We start from the raw sequence: 23,062 nt of genomic DNA, 5'->3' as shown, positions 1-23,062 counted from the left end.
CCATTTTGGCTTTGAATCTTATTTGGAGATGATGGCATCTACCCTGCCATAATACGAGTCGGGAGGCAAACTGGTTTTTACCGATCTTCGATTTGGATCCTCCGAATATTCTAACGGTTCCAACTTATATGCCTGCGCATATTCGCATCTCGTCATCGTATCTTTGCTTATCAAATCCTTCTTTGCTTTGGTGGTGTAATAATTGGTTCAACCTGCAAACCCCAACATTTTCTGCCAACCATTTTATAATCCATGAAACTAATATTCCCTTCTCCCAGCCAAACCCAATCATATTCAACCAGTATTTTATACACAAAGAATCTAAAATACTTACAAATTTACAAATTAACTAATATTTATTGGATAAATACAAATCCCGATATTGAAAGAGATTTCAAGTTTAAAAACACGACAGCTAGATAATTATGTTCACCAACTCACCCGGTGAGTATATCTGTGGGTACACTCAATTCCTCGCATACCTTGTTCTAATTTCTTGGTTATAACTTGAGATTTTTCTCTTATTAGTATTTATCTAGTCGTGTAACATACTAGCATTCCAAAATTGATTGGTAACTAATCCCAACCCTTTTGCATCATCACCATAATAATTATAATTAAGCATCTCCTACTTAATTCTCCAACATAATTATCAACCTTGTTATATATAAAAGCAGTGGACCGTGACACTTTTAACAAGGAAGAAGCTTACCTCCAAATATTCAACAAGTCTATACCATTTGCCTCGGTTCATATATTTCTCCAAAGCCATCCATGGCTATTCCTCGAAAAAATTCTAGGACCTCTATTTTTTTCTCGATCCTCAGTTTTGCCCTGTGTCTGGTAATTACATCTGCGGAGCTTCAGAGATTCGACCACCCCGCCAAACAAGATGGATCACTCAGTTTCTTGGTGGTTGGGGACTGGGGAAGAAGAGGAGATTTCAACCAATCTCAAGTTGCCTTTCAGGTTTCTTCCGACAACTTCCAAACCTTCTTCTCATTCATATAAATATTCTTCTTAAAATTTTGATGGAAGTAACATTTTTGGAGTACTAGTAACAATTTGCTCTGGCATGCACAACTACTTTTGTTGCAGATGGGAAAGATTGGAGAGAAACTCGACATAGATTTCGTGGTGTCGACGGGAGATAACTTTTACGACAATGGACTCACCAGCGAGCATGACACAGCATTTGAAGAGTCGTTTACCAAAATCTATACAGAAAAGAGCCTGCAGAAGCAGTGGTATAGCGGTAAGTTTCTTCTGCGAGGACGTGGAGAGCTGTCTCACGTTCGAAAGTTAATGAAGATGTATATTTTATTTATTATATTAAATCTTAATAATTTTTTTCCTTGGTTTACTTTGAACGCAGTGTTGGGAAACCATGATTACAGGGGAGATGCAGAGGCTCAGCTGAGCCCCCTTCTGCGGAAAATCGATAGCAGATGGCTTTGCTTGAGGTCTTTCATTGTGAATACAGGTGTGCATAAGATAAGAACTCGAGTTTCATCTGTTGTACACAATGAATTCAAATTCCTATGAAATTCGATCATAATTCACAACCAATTTCTTCCTGTTATCCTTTTTCCTCCAGAATTAGCAGAGCTTTTCTTCGTCGACACCACGCCTTTGGTGGATAAGTACTTCACAAACGCAGACGAGCATACTTACGATTGGCGCGGCATTGCCCCTCGGAAGGCTTATATTGCAAACTTGTTGAAGGTATAATCAATTTTCTGCTACCATTTTGAATTTGAAGGTCTTGCCTAAAATGTTAGAAATTTAAAACGCATGGAAGTGCGCAATTAGCGTGAGATACAGCCAGATTGACATCTTCACGAAGACAATGATGCATATTGATATATCTGATGTTGTAATAGGATGTGGAGTTGGCATTGAAGAAATCCTCTGCAAAGTGGAAGATTGTTGTTGGACACCATGCAATTAGAAGTGTAGGGCATCATGGTGACACACAGGAACTATTAAACCAGCTTCTCCCAATCCTTCGGGTATGTATATCTATAAATCTTCGATAAAATTGATGTGATGAAATAATGTCATATGTAGAAAGTTAACTCTGCTACATCAATCTCAGGTCAATGACGTCGATCTTTACATGAACGGGCACGATCATTGCCTAGAACACATTAGTGACTTAGAGAGGTAAGTTTAATTTAGGTAGTCCTTTTCAATTTTCATGGTGTTGCTTAAAATTGGAAGGCCTTGTTTGGTACCCTGGATTGGAAAACTCACTAGATTTGGAAGTTAACATTCATTTCTTGCTTCAACACATTGAATCTGGTGGTGATTATCCCATTCAATCCAATCCTAGGCACCAAACGTGAACCTTGACCGAAAAAGTTTAATTTTTATGTGACGCCATATGATGGTGATGCTGATTGAAACTCGAATGTAAATGCAGCCCGATACAATTTCTAACAAGCGGAGCAGGGTCTAAAGCTTGGAGGGGAGATGTTAAGGAGCTGAACAAAGAAGGGCTCAACTTCTTTTATGATGGTCAAGGCTTCATGTCTGTGAAGTTGAACCCCACAGATGCAGAGATTGCATTCTATGATGTTTTTGGCAAGGTTTTACATAGACTGAATGCTTCCAAGCAGCTTCACCCCTCCATATAAATCAAGTTTTGTGGCTAGATCCTATAGGGAACGTGTTATATATAGATTGTTGTTGCAAGAACAAAATTGTAGTTGGATTCAATTCCCAAATTGTTCTTATTCTTAAAATGTACCTCGTTCAGCTATATTGATCCTTATCAAATTGATCGATTTTTTTTTTTACAAGACGATATTCTAAATTACTTTGATGTACGACAAGAAGGATCGAATTGCAGAGCAAGGAGAAAAGTACACTGCCGTACACACATGCAATTAGTCGATTTCTTTCGATCACCACAATTTTATTGCTCAATATAATATTTTAAACGAACCCAAATTCAAGCTACTTGGCAAATATGTTCTGAGCCGGAAACATTCCCTCATGTATGAAACTCAAGAACCTATAATATATAAATAAGAGGTTTCTTGGACAAGAATCAAGATGAGGTAAACCTAAATAAGGACGTTTAGCATGGTTCTCTTTCAACATATCCTAGGTGATGAGAAACTAGAACACAAAATTAAGCCATCATTTCAGTTCTTCCTAGCACTTTGTACAAAATATACTAAGACACCATTTTAATGTTACCAAGATATATATTGTTGGAGTTTGTACGGCTCGGTATAAATCAGGAGTGTGGACCAACTTAAACGTTTAAGTTTGTTCTCAATTATTAAGTTAAAAATTATATTAGTGCTGAATCGAATGTAATGTAAGTTCATATGGATTTGTTGCACAACTTATATATTAAGAGTTGTTTTATCATCAAAAGACCTAATGATTTGTAGAAAAACTTATGCATCATGCTTCGTTCCTTTCCGTATATATTTGGAATTGAGCTAGCAAGTAATCAGTGCAGGACCGTCACTCAACTGCCAAAGTACGACCCCAAAACCTGAAAGTGAAAGAGAAAAACAAGATGTAAGAAATTGCTAGGAAATTGGGAAGGAAAGCAACCCTAGGACCTGGACCCATCGATGGGACCCAGCATGATCATATTTTGCACAGCAGACGCCGACAGAAAATTTTATCGAAAAACTCTTGGTACTGTTTATTTTAACGAACAGTAACATTTTTACACTAAAAAATCAATTCTAGTACTATTCATTTTACTCTTTATTTTGTTATTATCATTAAAACTCAAAATTTTCAAACTATTTTCATTAGTTTTTCTTAATTTTCAAATAATAGGGGGGTCTACGTAGCATTTACTTTCCCTTGCATGTTTATGCCAACATTTTCCTAATTCAGAATCTAATTGCATTATTACATGGCCCTCACAACAATAATTCAAATAACTAAAGCACTTTCTCTTTATATATAATATAATACACTCAACGTTATACTTTCTTCTAGTTCCAACTTCCAACCATCTCTCTCTCTCTCTCTCTCTCTCTCTCTCTCTCACACACACACACACACACAGAGGGAAACATAATATTGGCTACCTGATGTCCGCGGCCATGGGGTTGCTGTGGGTGGTTGTTTGCATGAATATTGTTCTGTTGAGCTTTGTTTCTGTGTCGACGGCCGAGCTTCAGCGATTTGAGCACCCTGTGAAACCTGATGGCTCACTCAGCTTTTTGGCGGTTGGTGACTGGGGTAGAAGGGGTGGTTACAATCAATCTCAAGTTGCTTTTCAGGTTAACTTTGTTTACCATACTTCTTTACTTTGTTGTTGTTTTATTTTATTTTTTTATGCGAATTACAGAGGAGGAACACGTTGTTCTGACCAGCTTTGCTACATCATGATAGTTTTACTTTCATAGACATAGAGTTGGACAGAGGTTTGCTTTACTTTCATATATGACATATATTGAAAGGGGGTGTGCTATCCACACACTTCATTTTACTTCTCACACATATTTTGATATTTTTTGTTCGTTGATCTTCTTCAATTCATTCGATCCGACAGTCAAAAATTAAAAAAGTGTGTGAGAAGTAAAATATAGTGTGTGGATATCATACCTCTATTGAAAGTGCTTTTGATTAACTCATAAAGCACATTTAACTTTTTCAACGGTCGCTAAAAGTGCTTTGATTATCATTTGAAAGCATTTTTGGCTATTTCTAAAAGGAGAAGCATCCTTGTCGGAATTTTTTTTTTGAAATCTCGGAAATCCTGTGATCATGACTGTTCATCTTATATCTTGAGATCATAAATAATTTAAATTAAATATAAATAATAACTAAAGAAAACTAATCGCACGATATATGATAAACGGTCACGACCACATGATTCCTGGAATCTGCAGAAAATGTTCTTTTTCCTTTCTAAAAGTAATGAGTGGCTGTTCTTTTCCTCTATGTACAAGTACAATTGCATTTTGTAAATACTTAATTGCAGATGGGGAAGATTGGAGCCAAATTAAACATCGACTTCGTCATCTCCACGGGTGACAACTTTTACAACAGGGGATTGACCAGCGTCAACGACCCTGCATTTCTAACGTCGTTTACTGAAATCTACACTGCTCAGAGCCTGCAAAAGCAATGGTATCTTGGTGAGTTCATTGCTCTGTACATTTTTAAGTCGTTCAGATTCATCCGTTAAATTCTCTTTGATTCTTCAATGCACATTCAATCGTTAAATTCGACAATATATGTTAAACATAGATGTCCTCTGATTTTCGTAATAATCGTGGCAATTGAATTGGGATGGAGCTCAGCTGACTTTGTTTTTATGTTGGCGGGAAAATCGGGTCGATTTCAGTTCTCGGCAACCATGACTACCGGGGAAACGCTTTGGCCCAGTTGAGTCCGGTCCTTAGGAAGGTGGACAGCCGGTGGCTTTGCCTCAGGTCCTTTCTTGTCAACACACAAGTTGCAGACTTCTTCTTCATTGACACCAACCCTTTTGTGGACAAGTACTTTTTGAGGCAAAAGTACTACAAGCATGACTGGAGAGGTGTTCTTCCTAGGAAGGAGTACATCTCCAACCTCTTGAAGGTACTCCTCCCGTTCCTCGTCGGCTTGAGAACGAAACAAGGATTTCACTTCACAGTATCTCAAATCAATCACAAACTGCTCTATGAGATATTTAAAACGCATGCAGTGCGTTATTGACTTGAGAGTTGAGATACCGTGACAGTGGCATTCCTAATTTTCTCCCATCATGTTCCCATTTACAACAATGGATTTTCCTGCCGGTAAACATAATACATTTGTTTATAAGAAAAACTAATGAAAATGACTTGAAAACTTTGAATTTTAATGATAAGGACCAAATAAAGGGTAAAGTAAATAGTACCAAGATTGACTTTTAGTGTAAAAATATGATTTTTCGTTAAAGTGAATAGTACCGTGAACTTTTCGTTAAAACTCCCCTATTTATGTTGGGAACAGGATCTAGATTTTGCATTAAGGAATTCTTCTGCAAAGTGGAAAGTTGTCGTTGGACATCACACAATCAGAAGCATAGGGCATCATGGAGAGACCAAAGAAGTAGTAGACCAAATTCTGCCCATTCTTGAGGTAACTTCTTATGCTGCTATGCATGAGAGAGAGAGAGAGAGAGAGAGAGAGAGAGAGAGATGTTGAATAACGTGTTTCAATCTCTCGTATGATTTTGATGCAGGCAAACAACGTTGATGTGTACATAAACGGACATGACCACTGCTTGGAACACTTACGTGACACCAACAGGTAAAGATGAATAAATAGTTTTTACGTTTTGTTTATGGATGAACAGAATCCGTTAAAAATCACCAATTTGTGTGCAGCCAAATGCAATTCTTGACCAGCGGTGGTGGGTCGAAGGCATGGAAAGGAGATATCAAAGCGAAACGAAACGGATTCAAGTTCTACTATGACGGGCAAGGCTTCTTATCTGCACAACTTACAGAAACTGATGCAGAATTTGCATTCTATGATATGTTCGGTACAGTTCTGCATCGTCTGAATCTATCCAAGCCTAGCAAATTTCTTTACAATTCCATGTAGAAGTGCAACAAAAGAAAGGATGTCTCGTAAATAAAATGATCAAATGTTGTTCTTGTAACCCATTGCATCGATGAGAAATAGTTGTCACGCAAATAAACCAAAATTACACAAAGTTTGACAATCCTACAAAGCCTTTTATTACACAAACAAAAGCAAATTTTCAACTGTTTATATACAGCAATTAGCACCAAATAATTGGTATTCTTCACTAGGTTTACAGTCAATTATCCCATTTGAGAAGGGGAGTTATGCCTCCACATGCACCACCGTGTTTTACTATGGCAGGACCGATCTTAACTTGACATAACTCAGTTTGCAACAAAATGATACCTGGAATCGACATAGCTCTCGACGTCCCAAAGAAAAGAGCCAAAAGTCACAGCTTCCAAAACAAGTCTCCTCAAACCACCAAAGCTAATTTTGATGTGATCATCCTTGGAGGAATCAACAGTTCCCTGAGGTGTGATGACAATATCGGGTCGCCCAAACAATGCCTCAGTGTGCTTTTCAATGATGCTAACGGCCTCCCTCGATCTAATTGTTGCATACCTATGAAGGGTCTCTCCATCAAACGACATCACATAAGTACGCAAGCGGGAAGGCTTGATCGCATTACCAAAACCCCCAGAACTAATGCCTCCAGCCCAGGAAGAGACTTCAGGATGCGAAGAAGCCCCTGCTTGCAAAGTATCCTCTCCACCGCCAGGCCTCACGTCCTGCCCCACAGATGTCTGAATATCACTGTCTTCGGGACCCATTGCACTTGGAAGGATCTTCATTGTCTTCTCAAGCTGAAACCTCTGGTCAACCCGTTTGACGAAGTACCCATACATGACAGAAGCCGCATATACCTGTCCGACTCTGAGTTTGCTAATTTGAGCTAAGGAGGTCGAGTCACCCAACCGATTTCCTAGGATGAGAGACAGGTGGTTCTGAATCATCTCGTACGCTTCGGGAGAGTGAAGCTGCTCAAGCTTCTCATTTTGACTTGGCCATGAATCAACTCGGCCAGAAGGGTCTGAAGCAGTAGGGGTAATGGCAGGTACTAAAGAAACATTAGCGTCCATGAATTTCTGCACCACCAAAGTATACAAAATCTCTTCAAGGGCCTTTCTCCTTTCAGTAGCCTTAACCTCGGCGATCCTCCTGATAATGCAGAAGAAGTTAGTAAAAGACCAATATCTCACTCCAAAACTACAATTCTCCATTTAGTTTGCACATGACAAATGATGGCAAAGAGGGAAAACATAAAACAACATAAAGAACGAAATTTCTGTTTCTTTTCATTCTTTTAGATTATTTTCATCCCATGTCTTGTCTTCTGGACAATTACACAAAATATTCAAGCTTGCTTCCTTTATTCTGATTTTCATAAGGAAAACAGCATCATACTTATGGTTCAGTTCCGCAGCTTAACTTGATTTAATTGAAAACATCAGTGGCTATTAGCTTAGCACTCAATCTCGAGAGTGCAACTAACCTGTACAAAACGATGTCAGTACCAGAAGCAGAAGGCTCTTCCTTCTTTTCCTCAGCATCACGGTCGGTTAGAAGCTGTTCAAGCTGCTGGTCCACTGCACTAGGCACGAGGTGCGGGTGGCTTATCATTATCTGTGAGAGGAACTGCCCAATTGGAGACTCCAGCTTAAGTGGGGCAATTGGATAATCAGAACCAGCTGAGTCCGGAGACGAAGATGCAGCTGCCGCCCTAACTACCAAGCCTCTCCTGCTTCCATATCCCATTCTCCTATGCCCCACCTTCGGTTGACAGATTGAAAACTGATGCTGCTAAACAAGGAATCAGATTTCAGATCAAATATTACTCAAGTACATCTCCATTTTCTATCGTAGATAGAAATATTCCAAAAAAATCAGATGAGCTCAGAAATTGATTTTTGGCATAGACAGTAAATCATATGCTATAAACAACACAATTGAACTGCATCAACTAAAAGCGCTAAAATCCTAATCAAAGATTGAACATTTATGAACTTAACAGAAACCCTAGAATTCTCATCAATTATAAGGGGAACCGATTACTCACAAACTATTCGGGATCATGCAAAATTGAAAAGCAACAAGAACCCTAGAAACTCATCAATTACCTTGCTTGGCGAGTGAGCTTTGGGACCCAAACGCAGAAATCCGGGGCCATTGGCCGTCAAAATCCCCGATCGACCAATCGAATTGGAAGGCCTGGAGGCGGCGATTGATGATTGGAAAACACTCGATGCGGCCGATGCTTCCATCTTTCAGCTCCCGAACCCAAAACCCTATAATTTAAGATTAGAACTGAGAAATTTCCCACAATACAAATGAAATTCTGATTCTTTTTCGATTTACAATGAAATCCCTAATTGGAAAAATGGGAATCGAATTGAGCAGATTGACTTGTGCAATTCGTACCAGGGAGAGAAATTTATAGAGAGAGAGAGAGAGAGAGAGAGAGAGAGCGAAAGCGGAAGCGTGTGTTATCAGTGTGTTGCGTGAAGGGATACGTCGGCGTCTTACAATTCAGAGTTTTTGTGGCCGCAGATCAAATTTGCCTTCTTTCTATTTTTAGTGATTCTCGTTTATGCTTTTTTTCTGTGGAATTAACGGGCGGCCTTGTATTGTATGTCCCATTTCCATTATTTTTTCTATATAAATGAGATATTTAAATTAGAAGGGTGAAAAAAATATATTGATACAAACGATAATGTTCATGCTTTACATTTTATATTGTGAAATAAATTTCTGTAGAGTTGTCTACTTATGATCGTTTTCATGTTACGTGATTGAAGTAGTGTTGAATGATCAAATTTGCATATCAAATGATGTGGTCGTTGATGATTGAATTATTATTTAAATCATGATTAACGTGTTTATTTGTTTTACTAATGACACATTATTTGATTTGTAAATTTAATTAAAATTTTTAATCTCCTTAACATTTTCCCACGTACAAAAGATTTCGAAATATAAGTAGCATGATGTGATCTAGGACATCTTTACTCAAGTATTTCTTCACTATTGTTTGTAGTAAATCAATATATTTAGTTAATCGACATTTAATTAATAATCCAAGAGTAATGCTAGAAAGACTGAAATTTTAAATCAATTTTTTTTGCAAACCAAATGATGTCTCACCAATAAGAAATAAACACGTTAATCAACGCTTAAGTAATAATTCAATCATCAACAACCACATCATTTGGTTTGCAAATTTGGTTTAAATCTTTTTGTCAGCCTAACATTATCCATTATCCAGTCATCTACAACCATATCGTTTGATTTGCAAATTTGATTTAAAAAATTTAGTCTCCTTAGAATTTACCCATATTTCAGAGTCAGAAGCTGAAAGTATTTCCTAAATTTCATATTTTAGTTAATATATTTTACATTTTGAGGTGTGAAATTCAAATTTGAGTGTTTAATCTGCACTTCGACGTAACATCTTTCTTTCCAGTTCTGGATGTATCCAGAGAAGTATGGGGGATTACCATTTTGTTTTGTTGGCGCATCTCGATTGCGCCCCGACAAAAGACATGAACTTGCATGGATTTGGACTTCCTATTACAACCACCAATTTTCTAATTTAACCCATAATTTCATTCCTCCAAAATATTTCCATCACCCGTCCAACTTTCACTGGAGATCTTCTTTTGGCCAGGCACGTTGAATATTTTTTTCTTGGGTAAATTACACTTTACTACCTCAGGTTTGGGTTGATTTCAATTTCATACAACATCTTTAAAACATTTCACTTTCATACCTCAAGTACTATTTTATTTCAATATAATACATCTGTTACATTTTCCATCCATTGATCCGTTAAGAGCTGACGTGGCTGCCACATTTGTGCCACGTGGCAAAAAAAAATATTTTTTTAATTTATAATATAAAAAAAGAAAAAAAAAAGAAAGAGAAGCACTGATCCCTGCACCCCCGCCACAAGCAAACCAATAAACATCCACCACCCCCCCCCCCCAAAAAAAAACCCGGACCCAGTGCTCCCAGACGCATTGCCGAGTGGGCTCGTCGGTTCGTTGGTCGGCTCAGGCAACGAGGTATGTATTCAAATTTTAAATTTTTTCGGTGCTTGGTTGGTGGTGGTTTGAATGGAGTTAGGTTTGCTAAGGGTGGGTGGGGTTGCAGATAAGAGAAGGTCAGAGAAGGTGGGGTAGGGGTGGGGTGGGATGGGATGAGTTTTTGGATGGGAGGGGAGGTGAAGAGAGTGGAGGAGAGGGAGGTGGTTGGGAGGCTTGGGAGGGAGAAGATGGGTGTGGTGGGTTTCTGCATTTTCAAGTTTTTTTTATTTTTTTTATTTTTTTTTTAGGTTTAAAAAAAATTAAAAAATTATTCTTTTTGCCACGTGGCACACATTTGGCAGCCACATGGCACAAATGTGGCAGCCACGTTAGTACTTAACGGATTAATGGATGGAAAATGTAACGGAGGTATTATTTTGAAATAAAATAGTACTTAAGGTATGAAATTGAAATGTTTTGAAGATGTTGTAAGGAATTGAAATAGACCCCAAAACTGAGGTATGAAAGTGTAATTTACCCTTTTTTCTTGCTGTGATTTCGAATAGTTTAAAATATCGATTCGTTATAAATAACATATGTTGAGTTTTATTTTTATGCGTGACATGATGTAATTCGTGTTATTAATGTAAGGATAGTATTATTCACATATTCGTTTTTAGCTCTCACACACTTTTATTAATTTTTTGTTATCGATCTTTTTCAACTATTCGATTTGATGGCTAAAAGTTGAGAAGACCGTGTAAAAAGTAAAAATGGGTATGTGGATAACATTACTCTTAATGTAATTAAACTTGACATTTATACTCATGTAGTTTGAAAATCTATTTTTCTTAGATCTTAAGTATATTCCTCTGAATAAATGCTAGGGGGACTCGTCCCAAAGCGAGTCTGAAAGGACTATTCGCCCACGAAATACTCCTTCATTTGATCATGCTAGTAGTTATGGGTTCACTGTCAATTTAAATTAAGGAAAATTAATGAAAATAATTTAAAAATTGTGAGTTTTAACGAAAATGACAAAATAAAAGGTAAAGTAAATAGTACCATGATTGACATTTTAGTGTAAAAATGTGATTTTTCGTTAAAATGAACAGTACCATATACTTTTCGTTAAAATTTCCTTTAAATTATGGAACCCGTAATTAGTATTAACTTTTGAAGTACTATTACATAGGGGTGGAAAAAATTCCCAAAAATCCCGAACCGAACCGAAAAAATCCCGATCCCAAACCAAAAATTTCCCAAACCGAAATTCCCGAAATTTTCGGGATGCTATCCCGAACCGATCCCAAAATTTCGGTATGGGATTCGGGATTGGCTTCTCGATATTTCGGGAATCCCATACCGAACCGAAAATATATAATATTAATTATTATATATATATATTATTCTTTTATAATTGATGCTAGTAGTTTCTAATTCATGCTCTGCAACCTGAAATGCCCTACACCTTGCATATTTTTCATGTTTTGTTTGATATTTATGTGGATTTTATTATTGCTGCTGCCATGGCTGATGATTTTAGAAGACTTGATTCTTTTGTCTCTCAACATATTGCAAAAAGGGTTTAATTAATTTGAATTTTGACTATGATAAAAACAGTCAGGCATGCCAGTGTTCAATTAAATGGTAGTGTGAATGAAATGAAATTCCTAGTTCATGAATGTGTTCTTGAATTATATATTTGAAGAACAATTCATAATTTCATATTTCAATTTGGGATTCCCGATTTGTCCCAAAATCCCGAAAATATTTCTGGATTCCCGAAATTTGGGATTCCCGAAAATTTGGTTTGGGATTGGTCTTCAAATTCCCGTCCCGAAAAATTTTGGTTTGGGATTCGGGATACTAGTTTCGGTATGGTATCCCATACCGAACCACCCCTACTATTACATGAAAGGAGAGTTCTTCCACACTCGCTTGGGGGCGAGTTCCTTAGCATTTCCCTTTCTTTTGTCGTTGCGATGGGGTGGCTCACCAACTTGCCAGGTTTGCTCTAGGCATTGATCACAATGTAATTTGAAAGGAGTATCTTTCTGACATCATTCAAGACGTTTTTCTCCAAAAGTCTAAGTTGTGGTCATTTTTCTATCGATTCTCTTTCAAAAAAATATACAAAAGTACGTAACTACTTTGAGATTTTATGACTCACTCGCGCATATGATACTTGTGTAAACTGTTGGAAAATATTAGTATTTAAGATTACTTTAATGTTTGGTTTTCGAGGCTTAGCTGTTAGCTTCAGGGTTTATGTTTCTTACCTTTTTAAATTTAGGGTTAATTTATTATAAATAACATGTTTGTTATTTAGTCGATAATAAGTTAGTTACAATGTAGTCTCTTCAGTTCATGTAGCATTCTTGGCAATACTGTCTAATAAAATTTTATATTCAATTAGTTCGTTGCATACTCTGATATTCAATTTGGTATCAAAATAAGTTAAATCCTTCGAGAATTAATTTGTTTTGGGGTTGATATCGATTTGTTTGTTTGTTCATTATCAGTTTTTTTTTTGTTTGAAAACAAAAGAAAAAAGTTGAATCTGTTTGCTTGGAAGGCACACCGCGCAAAACCCAGAACCCAAACTCGTTGCGACCGTTCACAATTTGTTATCTGCTAGAACCCAAACTGTATCAAAGCTGCCATTTGCACCCATTACCACTCCGTCAAATTTTATGTAGCCACCACGGCACTGTCGCACCTAAAACCTCGCACACCTTCTGTCCTCGCTGCCCCGAAACCACCACTGTTGTTGAACCACTGCCATTTAGACCTTTTCGAATCCGTCCTAAGTTCGAGACCACCGCCACACCTAATCGATTCCGCTTATACCCTAGATCAGCATCACCATCGCAGAACCAGAACTACCCTGGCCGTTGTCACAACTGCCTTATATCTCTGTTTGAACCACCACAACTAAACCCTAGCATCCACGAGTTTGATCTTCTTGCCTCAACCTGTAACTAGAAGTCCAGAAATTCTCGGTGATCATACATGTTGTTATTGACCAAGGTTCTAAAAGACGTTAGGTGCTAATCGGGCTATGGGCTAGGGCCTAGGACCTAGGCAGCTAGGCGAGCGTCTAGGCGGATTAGACATATTTAAGTAAATATATTATATTTCGTTTAAATAAATGTTTGCTTATACTTCAAAAATATATAATTTCATCACAAACTACAATATAGAATGACATATATAATGAAGTATTGGAACATAATGAAAACATAGGGACAAACATATAATGTGTGTTCATTTAAGTATGTAACAAGTCTTTTACAATTTATTGAAGAAAAAAAAAATAAAATGCAAAATGAAAGTTATCTATTTTGTGTCTAAGTGAGTCGAGACCAAGGCGGATGCCTAGGCGATCTAGACTGCCGCCTCAATAGGTCTAGGCATCATTTCTTAATCTTCAAACATCTAGACATTAATTGGGACAGTAACCAACTGCCTAGCGCCTAGATGGAGATTTTTAGAACAAAGCCATTTACTGAACCACAATTGCTGCATTCCATGGTTTGCATGATCGGGGAGAAGGTCCCACCAAGAAAAAAAGGAAAAAAATAGGAACAAGAAAAAATAAAAGAGAAGGAAAAAAAAAAACAAGAGGTTTCTTTATGAGATAGGCCCACGCGGGCAAGGAGAAAAATTGTTAGTTTTTGAGTTTCTGAGAGGCCCACACCAGCAATGTGGCATGTTGTTGAAATCTTCTATTGTTGGTGTTAGTCTATTTGGGATTTTTTTTTTAACCGTCACTTGAGTGCTTGGACCTGTGGCCATTCGAGTGATAGTATTTTGTTTCAGTTTGTTTGTGCACTTGGGATATGGAAATCTCGTCTATTTAGTGACGAGAGCACTTATATGCTTATTTCGCCAATTTGCCAGTCAAGTTCGCCAGTCTACCTAACGGAGCCAGTCCACCTAATGGAGCCAGTCCGCCCAATGGAGTCAGTCCACATCTGCTTGTTTAAAACCCATGTCATATACCGACATGAGTTTGATGAGGGTGTTGAAAAATATTAGTATTTAGGTTTACTTTAATATTTGGTTTTATGGGCTTAGCCCGTTAGCATTAGGGTTTCGGTTTCTTACCTTTTAAGGTTAAGGTTAGTTTATTATAAATAGCATGCTAGTTATTCAATCAATAATAGCATTCTTGGCAATACCATCTAGGTGCAACTTGGGTTAGGCCAATCCGAACCCGCCCATGTCCAACCGGACTTTAAACCCGAACAAGTGAGTTTTTTTTTTTTAGTTATAACCCGCCGGAACCTAACCCAATTTCAACATGTTCATTGATTGGGTTGAGTTGGATTGCTCATTTGCCCATCTATCCCCAGCCCAACCTAACCCGATTAACCAGACCCTATCTAATCAGATTGTAACCCATATCAATTAATTCTAATACTACACCCAAGTTGACTAAGTCCAAAAATCAACGCCCTTTCTAATATTTTTTTAATAAATTACCCTTTATAATTACTTAAGTTTTAGAAAATAAGAGGCTTTGATTAGTCAGCTCATATTTGTAGTCTCTAAATCCTAAAACTTTATAGTAAATTCTTAGTCTCCAAAACCTAAATTTTTTGTGTCTCAAAGCAATTGCTCAGCAGCTTTGATTGATTTATGAAATTAAAGTTAACTAGCTTTGATGCCATTTGGCTTAATTTTTTTAGGAATTCTTGAAAACTAAGTTGTTGCAAGATTAAACTCGAAAAAGTTGGGCAACCTGAACCGAACCCAATTAAACCCGAACCCAAAAGAACCCAAATAAAACCCAACCTAAACTCGAGCCCGAATTATAAAAGTTGAGTTAGGATTGGATTGACCTTCCAACCTGCCCAAGTTGCACCCTTAATACCGTCTAATAAAATTTTATATTCAATTAGCTCATTACGTAATATGATATTCAACTTAACAACTTGTCAAATCCATTCTCAACTATTGGATTTTCTTTTTGGAAAATTGAAAATATTCATTACCACGACAAAAGCCCAAGATTACATAGAAACCCAAAGAAAGGCTGACAAACAAACGCAAGATAAACAAGAACATAGAATTCTAGAAGATGTTGCCGTTGCTAACCCAGACGTCTAGTTGGAAATATTCTCAACTGGTCATTAAAGTCAACATATTTTCTAGAAGACTAATATTAGGGAGATCAAAAATTTTAAATTAAATGATGTGTCATCAATAAAAAACAAGTACGTTAATCGACACTTAATTAATAATTCAATAATTTACAACTACATCATTTAGTTTACAAATTTAATTAAAAAAATTTAATCTCTCTAGTATTACTCTTCCTAGAAATTAAACTCCATAATATCCAATGCATGCTCGAAAATAAATCATAAAAACTTTCAAGATCTAACTTACAAACATCACATGATCATGAGGATAGTGGAAGACTAGACAATGTGTAGACATCCAAATTGTCGGGGTGAGGGGTTTTACCGCCGAGGCATAAATCATCAAAATTTCCGTTAATCATTGTATAGAGGCCACTTTGCAAGTGAATGAGTCGGCAGCGCGTGATTCGGTTGCTGCCGTCGGGAGTTCCGACACTCTCAACCTTGAACAATGTGCACTCCCAATTGTCTATATTTTCATTTCGGTCGATAGCCGCGGCTAAGATCTGTACCCTGTTTTGGTCCGCCCTTCTCAAGTAGTTGTCGTTGTAGGAGCATTTGATATGCACAAAATTCTTGTCAGCGTAGTTCTCATTGTTTGGCTTCTCGGTGGTGAACTTTATGAACCGGCTGTTAGAATTTTCTTCAGAAAATCGGAGAATCTCGTTAGTGCCGCTTTCTAAATCAAGTTGGTAGCACAAATATTTGTTGTTGGTGTCAGCTTTCAAAACAAAGGAGCTTAGTGAATTTTCCTCTGTCACTACGCCGAGGCACGATTCGAATTTTCCTTCAGTAATTGGCCTTACATAGAGCCCGCTTTGCACGTGGACTAATCGGACTTTGTCGTTGTCGTGGTATTCTTTTCCGGAAGGCTCAAGCTTGAACAATGTGCACGTCGGTTGGTTTCTGTCTTCAACTGGTTGCTCGGCCGCGGCCAGGATCCATGGCGTCCCTTTCTCCGGAGCCTTTTTCAAGTATTTGCGGTTGGAAGAACATTTGATATGCACGTACTCCGGATTGGTGTTTGACATCTCCACCAGGAACCTTGCGTCCTCGCCGTTCTGATCATTTCTGGAGAACTGGAGAATCCCATGAAGATTTTCGATAGGTTCAGGTACGTGCCTCAAGTACATGCTGCTCTCGTTTGATTTCAGCGCATAAAATTCCATCCTCTAAACTCCAACGATCTCTCTCTCAATTTTTGACGTGATTTTCTAGCTTGCTAATGTTTGCTCCTTAGCTCCAAGTTAACCTGGTATATATCATATTTTAGAGCCAGTACAATCCCCCATGCGATGCAACCGTCTATTTCTCTTTCTATTTTTTTATTGACAGTTACGTTTTAACAATCCAACCATTCAATAATTTGTATATTTTAATGACTCATTAAAAGTATGACTTGTTCATTGACATTTCAACTTGTATTATGTTTTTTTATCAACAAGAATTATGTTAAAATTTCTTGACTTAAACGTCATTACTCGTTATCATTAAAAGTATGAATCTCATGTAAAAAAAAAAGAATAAATCATGCGTGTGCTTTATAAAAAGTTGGGCTCTTCATGTTTTTAATAAAAAATGTATACATTGTTCGAAATCTTAGTCAGGAGTATGACAAAACCATTTTCAACTTATAATTACATAGTACCATTCATAAGTACGCACTCATGCTGGACAAGTAAATGAATATGTAATTAAGTTGAAAACAATATTAGTGTAAGACCGTTCACCAATCCCCGATTCTGCAAAACCTCCATGAGACCAATTTCCAGAAGGTTAATGACGTATAAAATTGTGACGTAGCTACAGAGTTTAATTGACTTTGTAACGTGCAGTCGATAGCTGAGTCATTGTATAAACTTTCAATATTACAGTCGGAAGCTGTCAAGTTTGATTGAATCTCTAAAAGTATCCTCCTGGCTGTTCTCTCACAACATTTCCTCATTTATCTAGCAACTTGCAAATAATTAATCATGTGCAACACACACACATGTATAGTTTTAATGTCTGGCATGCACTTAGGAATTAATGAGTTCTAAAAAAAAAAAGACTAATGGGTTCAAACAGAAAGAAAACATTAAGAAAAGACTACCGAGTTCTAAAAAAAAAAAAAAGACTAAATGTAGAGGTATTCAATCAACATTTTAAAGTGATTATTTGAAATTCAACGTGTATTCAATTAGAATGTTAAGATAATTTATTAAAATCTTTAAAAATCCGGGTATAATCAATAAGAACTTTATAACACTCCGGGTGTATTCAATTAAGAATTTATTTGAAAGAATTTAAAAAGTTGAGGAATTGGAGAAAATTTGAGAGATTTCATATCATTCACAAATCTCAACTCCTTTATGAGATTTTGAGGGAATTGAATCAAAATTTCATATAGAATCTCTACTAATCAATTAAATTCTAACAAAATCCATAGAATTTATAAATCCATTAAAATCTTTCAAAATCTCAATTGAATACACACCCCTAATGATGGACAAGTTGTTTATCAACTTTACAAATTCAAAGGTATTCAATCAAAATTTTAGTAATTCTTTGAAAGTCTAGATGTATTCAATCAGGATTTTAAATGAGTTTTTAACATCCTAGGTCGATTTAATTAGAAACTAATTTTTTAAAAATTTAAAAAAAATAGGGAATTCAACAGAATTTAAGAGATTTCGTAATATATTTTAAGTCTTCTCAAATCTGATATCTCTCTCCTGGGAATTTGAGGAATCAAAATCTATATATTTATAAATCAATTAAAATCTCTCAAAATTTTCATTGAATATATGCCCCTAAAGTAGTAATATTGTTTGTAATAAAAAAAAAAATATTTGAACTCATAACTTTTATCTCTATACCCAACATATTATTTACACCCATATTTAAATTGACATATTTATCAGTATCTTTCTACACCCGTGGTGGGTTCCTAAACCGCCCTCACTTGAATTTCCTCGTCTAAACGAGTCACTCCAAAAAAATAAAAAAGAAAAATAAAATGACAACTTGGGATAAACTAGTGAAACCCCACCCCATGACGTATGTTGATCAAGTTTAGACGTTAGTTGGACAACGGGTTGGAACTTAGTGTTTAGATGGCTAGGTAGGTTCTAGGCAATTAAGCCGATTTAAGTATCATATAAATTATAACTTATTTATACTTAAAAAAATACATAATTGTTTTGGAGGACATAAATTGTAAAATAAAATTACATATAAATTATAAAGTATTAAAATATATTGAAAACATAGAAAACAAGCATATAGTGAATGTTCACTCTCGAGTACTCAACAAGTTTCTTACATTTTATTGAAAAAATAAATGCAAAATGAAAGTTATTTATTTTGTATAATAGTGAGAGTCGCGAGTTAGACGGGTTCCTAGGCGGGTCTAGATGCACTATTTCTTAATTTTTAAACGCCTAAAGATTAATCGGAACGGTGGCTAGACGGAGGATTTATAGAACAGTGATTGTGACTTGTGAAAAAGACAGAGACAATGAAATTTTGTTAGCCATGAAGTTCCGATACGCCATGGTGTGTTCATCGAACCAGAACTGGAGCATGGAGGCTCGCTCACTCCTCAAGCGACAAGGCTTCTACGTCAATTTGTACGGCACCGAAGCCTACGTGAAGCTCCCTGGTCCATCTCTAAGACCATCTCTAACCTTTTGGCTAAAAGTTAAAATTTTTAGCCTAAAAAATTTAGCTTTTAGCTCAGAAATAACTTTTTTACTCCAATCATTCTAGTCTAAAATTTTAGCCCCAGCTTATTAAAGAATGAACTCAGGCTAATTTTTTTCTTAAATTAACTTTAAAAAAAAAATTATGTAGACTATCGTAAATTAATTTTATGAACATTTTAATTTAAAAATATTTAAATTTTGATAAATATTGAAAAATCACTAAATCGATACATGAAACTCATGAAACACTATAGAAGAATATGAAAATCATGATAGAGATGTATAAACACTGACGAGAGAGCTTTTTGAAAGCATCTTGAACGCAGTTGTCAATCATGACCATTGATTTGAAAGGAAGATAGATGTCGTACGCCGACAAAGTCTATCACCTCATCAGAAGCTCACATCTGCATTTTGGATGCTAGCTAATTGGTGCTCTGCAGATTCAACTGACGAGTATTGCCGACTTGCAGAGACTACTACTATTGAGAACCTGAAGCGCTTCTGTAGGGCAATTGATGTCACATCCCGGCCCAGGGTCCACCACATCCCGGGCCCGCTCTACCACCGTAATATGATATTGTCCGCTTTGGGTTCCGACCACGCCCTCACGGTTTTGTTTCTGGGAACTCACACGAGAACTTCCTAGTGGGTCACCCATCACGGGAATGCTCTCGCGTGAACTCGCTTAATTTCGAAGTTCCGATGGAACCCGAAGCCAGTGAGCTCCCAAAAGGCCTCGTGCTAGGTAGAGATGAGAATATACATATAACGCTCACAAGATCCACATTGCCACATGAGAAATGGTAGAAAGAAAATTGGAGGAATTGTAGGAGAAAATTGAGTTTTGTGTGGATGTTTGAATAAATACATAGGTATTTATAGAGTTTTTAAGTGAATTTTGAGTTAAATAAATAAATAAATAAATATAATTATTTTAGGCGTTGGATTTAAATTTCAACCGTTAGATCTTTTTTTTTTTACCGTTAGATTGATTATATTTGATCCAACGGTCCAAATATATCAGTCGTTCAATGCAAATTAGAGCCATTGGGCTCCTGCAAGTGGCCGATTGCTGCCCTGACAGTGGGCCCCCCCATGTCGGACGCTGAAGGCTTGATGCCACGTGGGGCAATTAGGGGGAGTGGGTGGGCTGCGGCTGGGCTTGTTTATGGTGAATCCACTTGCATTTGGGCTAATTTTTTAAGGGAATTTAGCTTTTGTTTGGTTTTTGGCTTTTTGTTCACATATTTGGCTTGAGTTGGGTTAGGTGTTTTGGTGTTTTGTGGGTTGACATCTACGACTTTGGCACTCCTTACAAGCAGATGTTCGACGATCTCCGGCGAAAAGACCCCGAACTGTATCCTCCTCTAAACTTGTTCTTCTTTCGATTTTATTCAATTGGGTTTTTTGGAATTCTGGGTTTGGGGACTTTGATATTTTAGTGATGAAATAAATTCCTATAAATATCCAGAAAATATTGCAAATAAATTTTTTTGTAGGAGCTAATTGGTTAACAGAAAAGAAAAAGAACTTTGAGATTCTCTGTTGAAATATGCAACTGGGATTGTAGGCTCAAAGCTTCAATCTTTGGAAATTAAGTGGGCAGTCTGATAGATTTTGTGTGATGAACTTACCCTTGTGGCGTTTATGCGCAAAATTCGATATTTGTGGATTCTACGTGTTTATCGAATAGTTTAGTTGATGACAACTATTGATTGGTAGGTCTGAGTAGCAATGCTATTGATTGGTAGGTCTGAGTAGCAATGTTCGAGTTTTGTAGGGTGTATGAATTGAAATTTATGTGCGTACATCGCATTCTGAACTGTGTTTTCTATATAACCAAAATGAAACCTTGACGACGATTACAGGTACAAAGCGTAATGGTATCTTGCCTATGCTTAAAAGAGACTCGGGAGTCAAACTGGCACATCAGCGGTGGCAGGACAATGCTGCCGACAGTTCCTTTGATGTGGTGATAACATTTGAAGAAAAGGTTTTTGACATGGTTGTTGAAGGTTGGTTCTAACTCCCTTCTCCCAAGTTTTGGCTGGTATCTTTTGGATTTCAATAGTAGCAATTCGAAAATCGATCAATTATTGCTCTTCTTTGTGTTGGTAATTTTGTTTCTCGGCAATCTCTTTCTATTGAGCCGTTGGAATATGAATTGCTGGTAGAGTTGTTTTTAGTTACCTTCAGAATATCAGTCTACGTGTTTTAGTCTAGCAATGTAGATGAGCTGATCAATTGCCAAGTTAACCTTGAGCTCTTAAGTTATACGCATACGATTCCTCTCAGCTTAACGTAATCATTGGAGATGGTAATGAAAGCAGGGCAATGATTGATATTTTGAAATGGATTCTTCTCCAAGGGGGAATTGTAAGAAAGTAAGAAACTTGGAGTTTATAGGTTCCCAGGATTATTGGAACTTATCATACAACAGAGTTGCTGGTTTTAGAATCTTATGCTTAAATGAATCTCAAGGAAACATAAATTTTAAACCTGGATAGAGTTTTTGACAAAAATCATATCGGATGGTTGAAATTATCTGTTTCTTTAGTTGAGCTTGTGGCAGAATTTGTTTTGAACCGGATTTTGAACTTGTAGGATAGTAATAAACCAGAGCTGGACAGTCGGGGAGAAAGTTGAATTTTGTTGGCTTGAGACTGCATGCTTCAAACTTGGTGCGAGAAGGCTGTCGGTGTGAGGGACTACTCTTCTTACGATTAAAAGATGACAATTTAATAACTTAATGAGACTGGATTTGATCAGAGTTGTCTACGAATTTGATTTCATTAATCTTTCGCTTGAAAGACCTCACAAAACCAAATCTTTCCATGTTTAGTCTTCTACTTTTGGTAAATAATCTAACTGTGAACGGTTCTTTAATTTAAATTGATCAAAGCTGTTGTTTTAGGAGTTGCTTTTATATTAGTTAGAAATGATCATGTGGAACTTTGAACTTGTGTCCCAAGATCCAATAGAAGCTTCAAGAGTTGTGGTACCATTTGCTTTTGTTTATCTTTTAGTTTATGAAGTTTATCTGTAACTCGAAGATGCCATCCTTGTTTGCTTGTCTGACCCGTGTGCAACACAATGTATAGATCTCAACAACCGGGACCATGTTCTTAGGAAGTGTGTACTGATACTCAACTTGGAGGTAAAGGATAACCACGGGGAGGCGGCTGTAGGAGCTCGTCTTGCTTTCGATCTTTGCCCGGAGGTCTGTATTTATGGTTGCATCGACTCCCAATAATCTGTAACGCAAAATAGTAATGCTGACGGGTACATTGTCTTTGAATTTTTCCAGATTGAAGCAGCTGAATCGTGGGAGGAAGCAGTTGATGACATTGTGTCCGGTTTTGAGAAGCAGCAGCGGCAGAAGTTAATGTATACCATCTCATTTTATTGAAACGGCACTAATGGCATGTTAGGGAGATTTCCACCAACGAAGTCCAATTGTTGGTGATAAGTACCGTACGGCTACTCATGACGTGTCGACCTACTAAAAGAGTAGTAACTCAATGTATAAACTTAGTGCTCGTTTGAATGTGCTTTTAAAATAGCTGAAATCGCTTTCACATAAGATGTTTTTGGGTTTCAAAAGCACTTGAAGTGCTTTCGGTACCAGTTATATACTTCTTTCAGGAAG

General features: G+C 36.9%; 4 protein-coding genes across 6 annotated transcripts; 3 read left to right on the top strand and 1 right to left on the bottom strand.

The window, feature by feature from the left end:
• Nucleotides 1-655: 655 nt before the first annotated feature.
• LOC137711107 (purple acid phosphatase 17-like) lies at nt 656-2,764 on the top strand. The gene is made up of 7 exons (XM_068450312.1): nt 656-969; nt 1,099-1,255; nt 1,376-1,483; nt 1,598-1,725; nt 1,884-2,012; nt 2,099-2,166; nt 2,426-2,764. Exons 1-7 carry the CDS (start codon nt 775-777, stop codon nt 2,637-2,639), a joined length of 999 nt encoding a protein of 332 aa, XP_068306413.1. The 5' UTR covers nt 656-774; the 3' UTR covers nt 2,640-2,764.
• A 1,199-nt stretch (nt 2,765-3,963) lies between these two features.
• On the top strand, nt 3,964-6,561 carry LOC137710474 (purple acid phosphatase 8-like). The gene is made up of 6 exons (XM_068449503.1): nt 3,964-4,262; nt 4,967-5,123; nt 5,333-5,568; nt 5,965-6,093; nt 6,197-6,264; nt 6,342-6,561. Exons 1-6 carry the CDS (start codon nt 4,071-4,073, stop codon nt 6,559-6,561), a joined length of 1,002 nt encoding a protein of 333 aa, XP_068305604.1. The 5' UTR covers nt 3,964-4,070.
• A 9-nt stretch (nt 6,562-6,570) lies between these two features.
• LOC137710472 (UV-B-induced protein At3g17800, chloroplastic-like) lies at nt 6,571-9,152 on the bottom strand. Of its 3 annotated transcripts, none has more exons than XM_068449500.1 (4): nt 9,073-9,152; nt 8,667-8,834; nt 8,042-8,349; nt 6,571-7,707 (listed from the first exon to the last, which is right to left on the bottom strand). In XM_068449500.1, the coding sequence occupies exons 2-4, from the start codon at nt 8,808-8,810 to the stop codon at nt 6,870-6,872; spliced, it is 1,290 nt and encodes a 429-aa protein (XP_068305601.1). In that variant the 5' UTR covers nt 8,811-8,834; nt 9,073-9,152; the 3' UTR covers nt 6,571-6,869. The 3 variants fall into 3 exon arrangements, with proteins under 3 accessions (XP_068305601.1, XP_068305602.1, XP_068305603.1); XM_068449501.1 differs by lacking the exon at nt 9,073-9,152 and adding an exon at nt 8,968-9,064; XM_068449502.1 differs by lacking the exon at nt 9,073-9,152 and having other exon boundaries at nt 8,042-8,346; nt 8,667-9,037.
• Nucleotides 9,153-19,240: 10,088 nt separating this feature from the next.
• On the top strand, nt 19,241-22,998 carry LOC137711625 (uncharacterized). The gene is made up of 5 exons (XM_068450881.1): nt 19,241-19,382; nt 20,698-20,774; nt 21,287-21,428; nt 22,515-22,633; nt 22,721-22,998. Exons 1-5 carry the CDS (start codon nt 19,241-19,243, stop codon nt 22,820-22,822), a joined length of 582 nt encoding a protein of 193 aa, XP_068306982.1. The 3' UTR covers nt 22,823-22,998.
• The last annotated feature ends 64 nt before the right edge of the window (nt 22,999-23,062 follow it).

The sequence above is a fragment of the Pyrus communis genome, chromosome 12 (genome assembly GCF_963583255.1).
Source record: "Pyrus communis chromosome 12, drPyrComm1.1, whole genome shotgun sequence".
NCBI classification, from domain to species: Eukaryota; Viridiplantae; Streptophyta; class Magnoliopsida; order Rosales; family Rosaceae; genus Pyrus; species Pyrus communis.
This window is presented reverse-complemented; position numbering and strand designations above follow the sequence as displayed.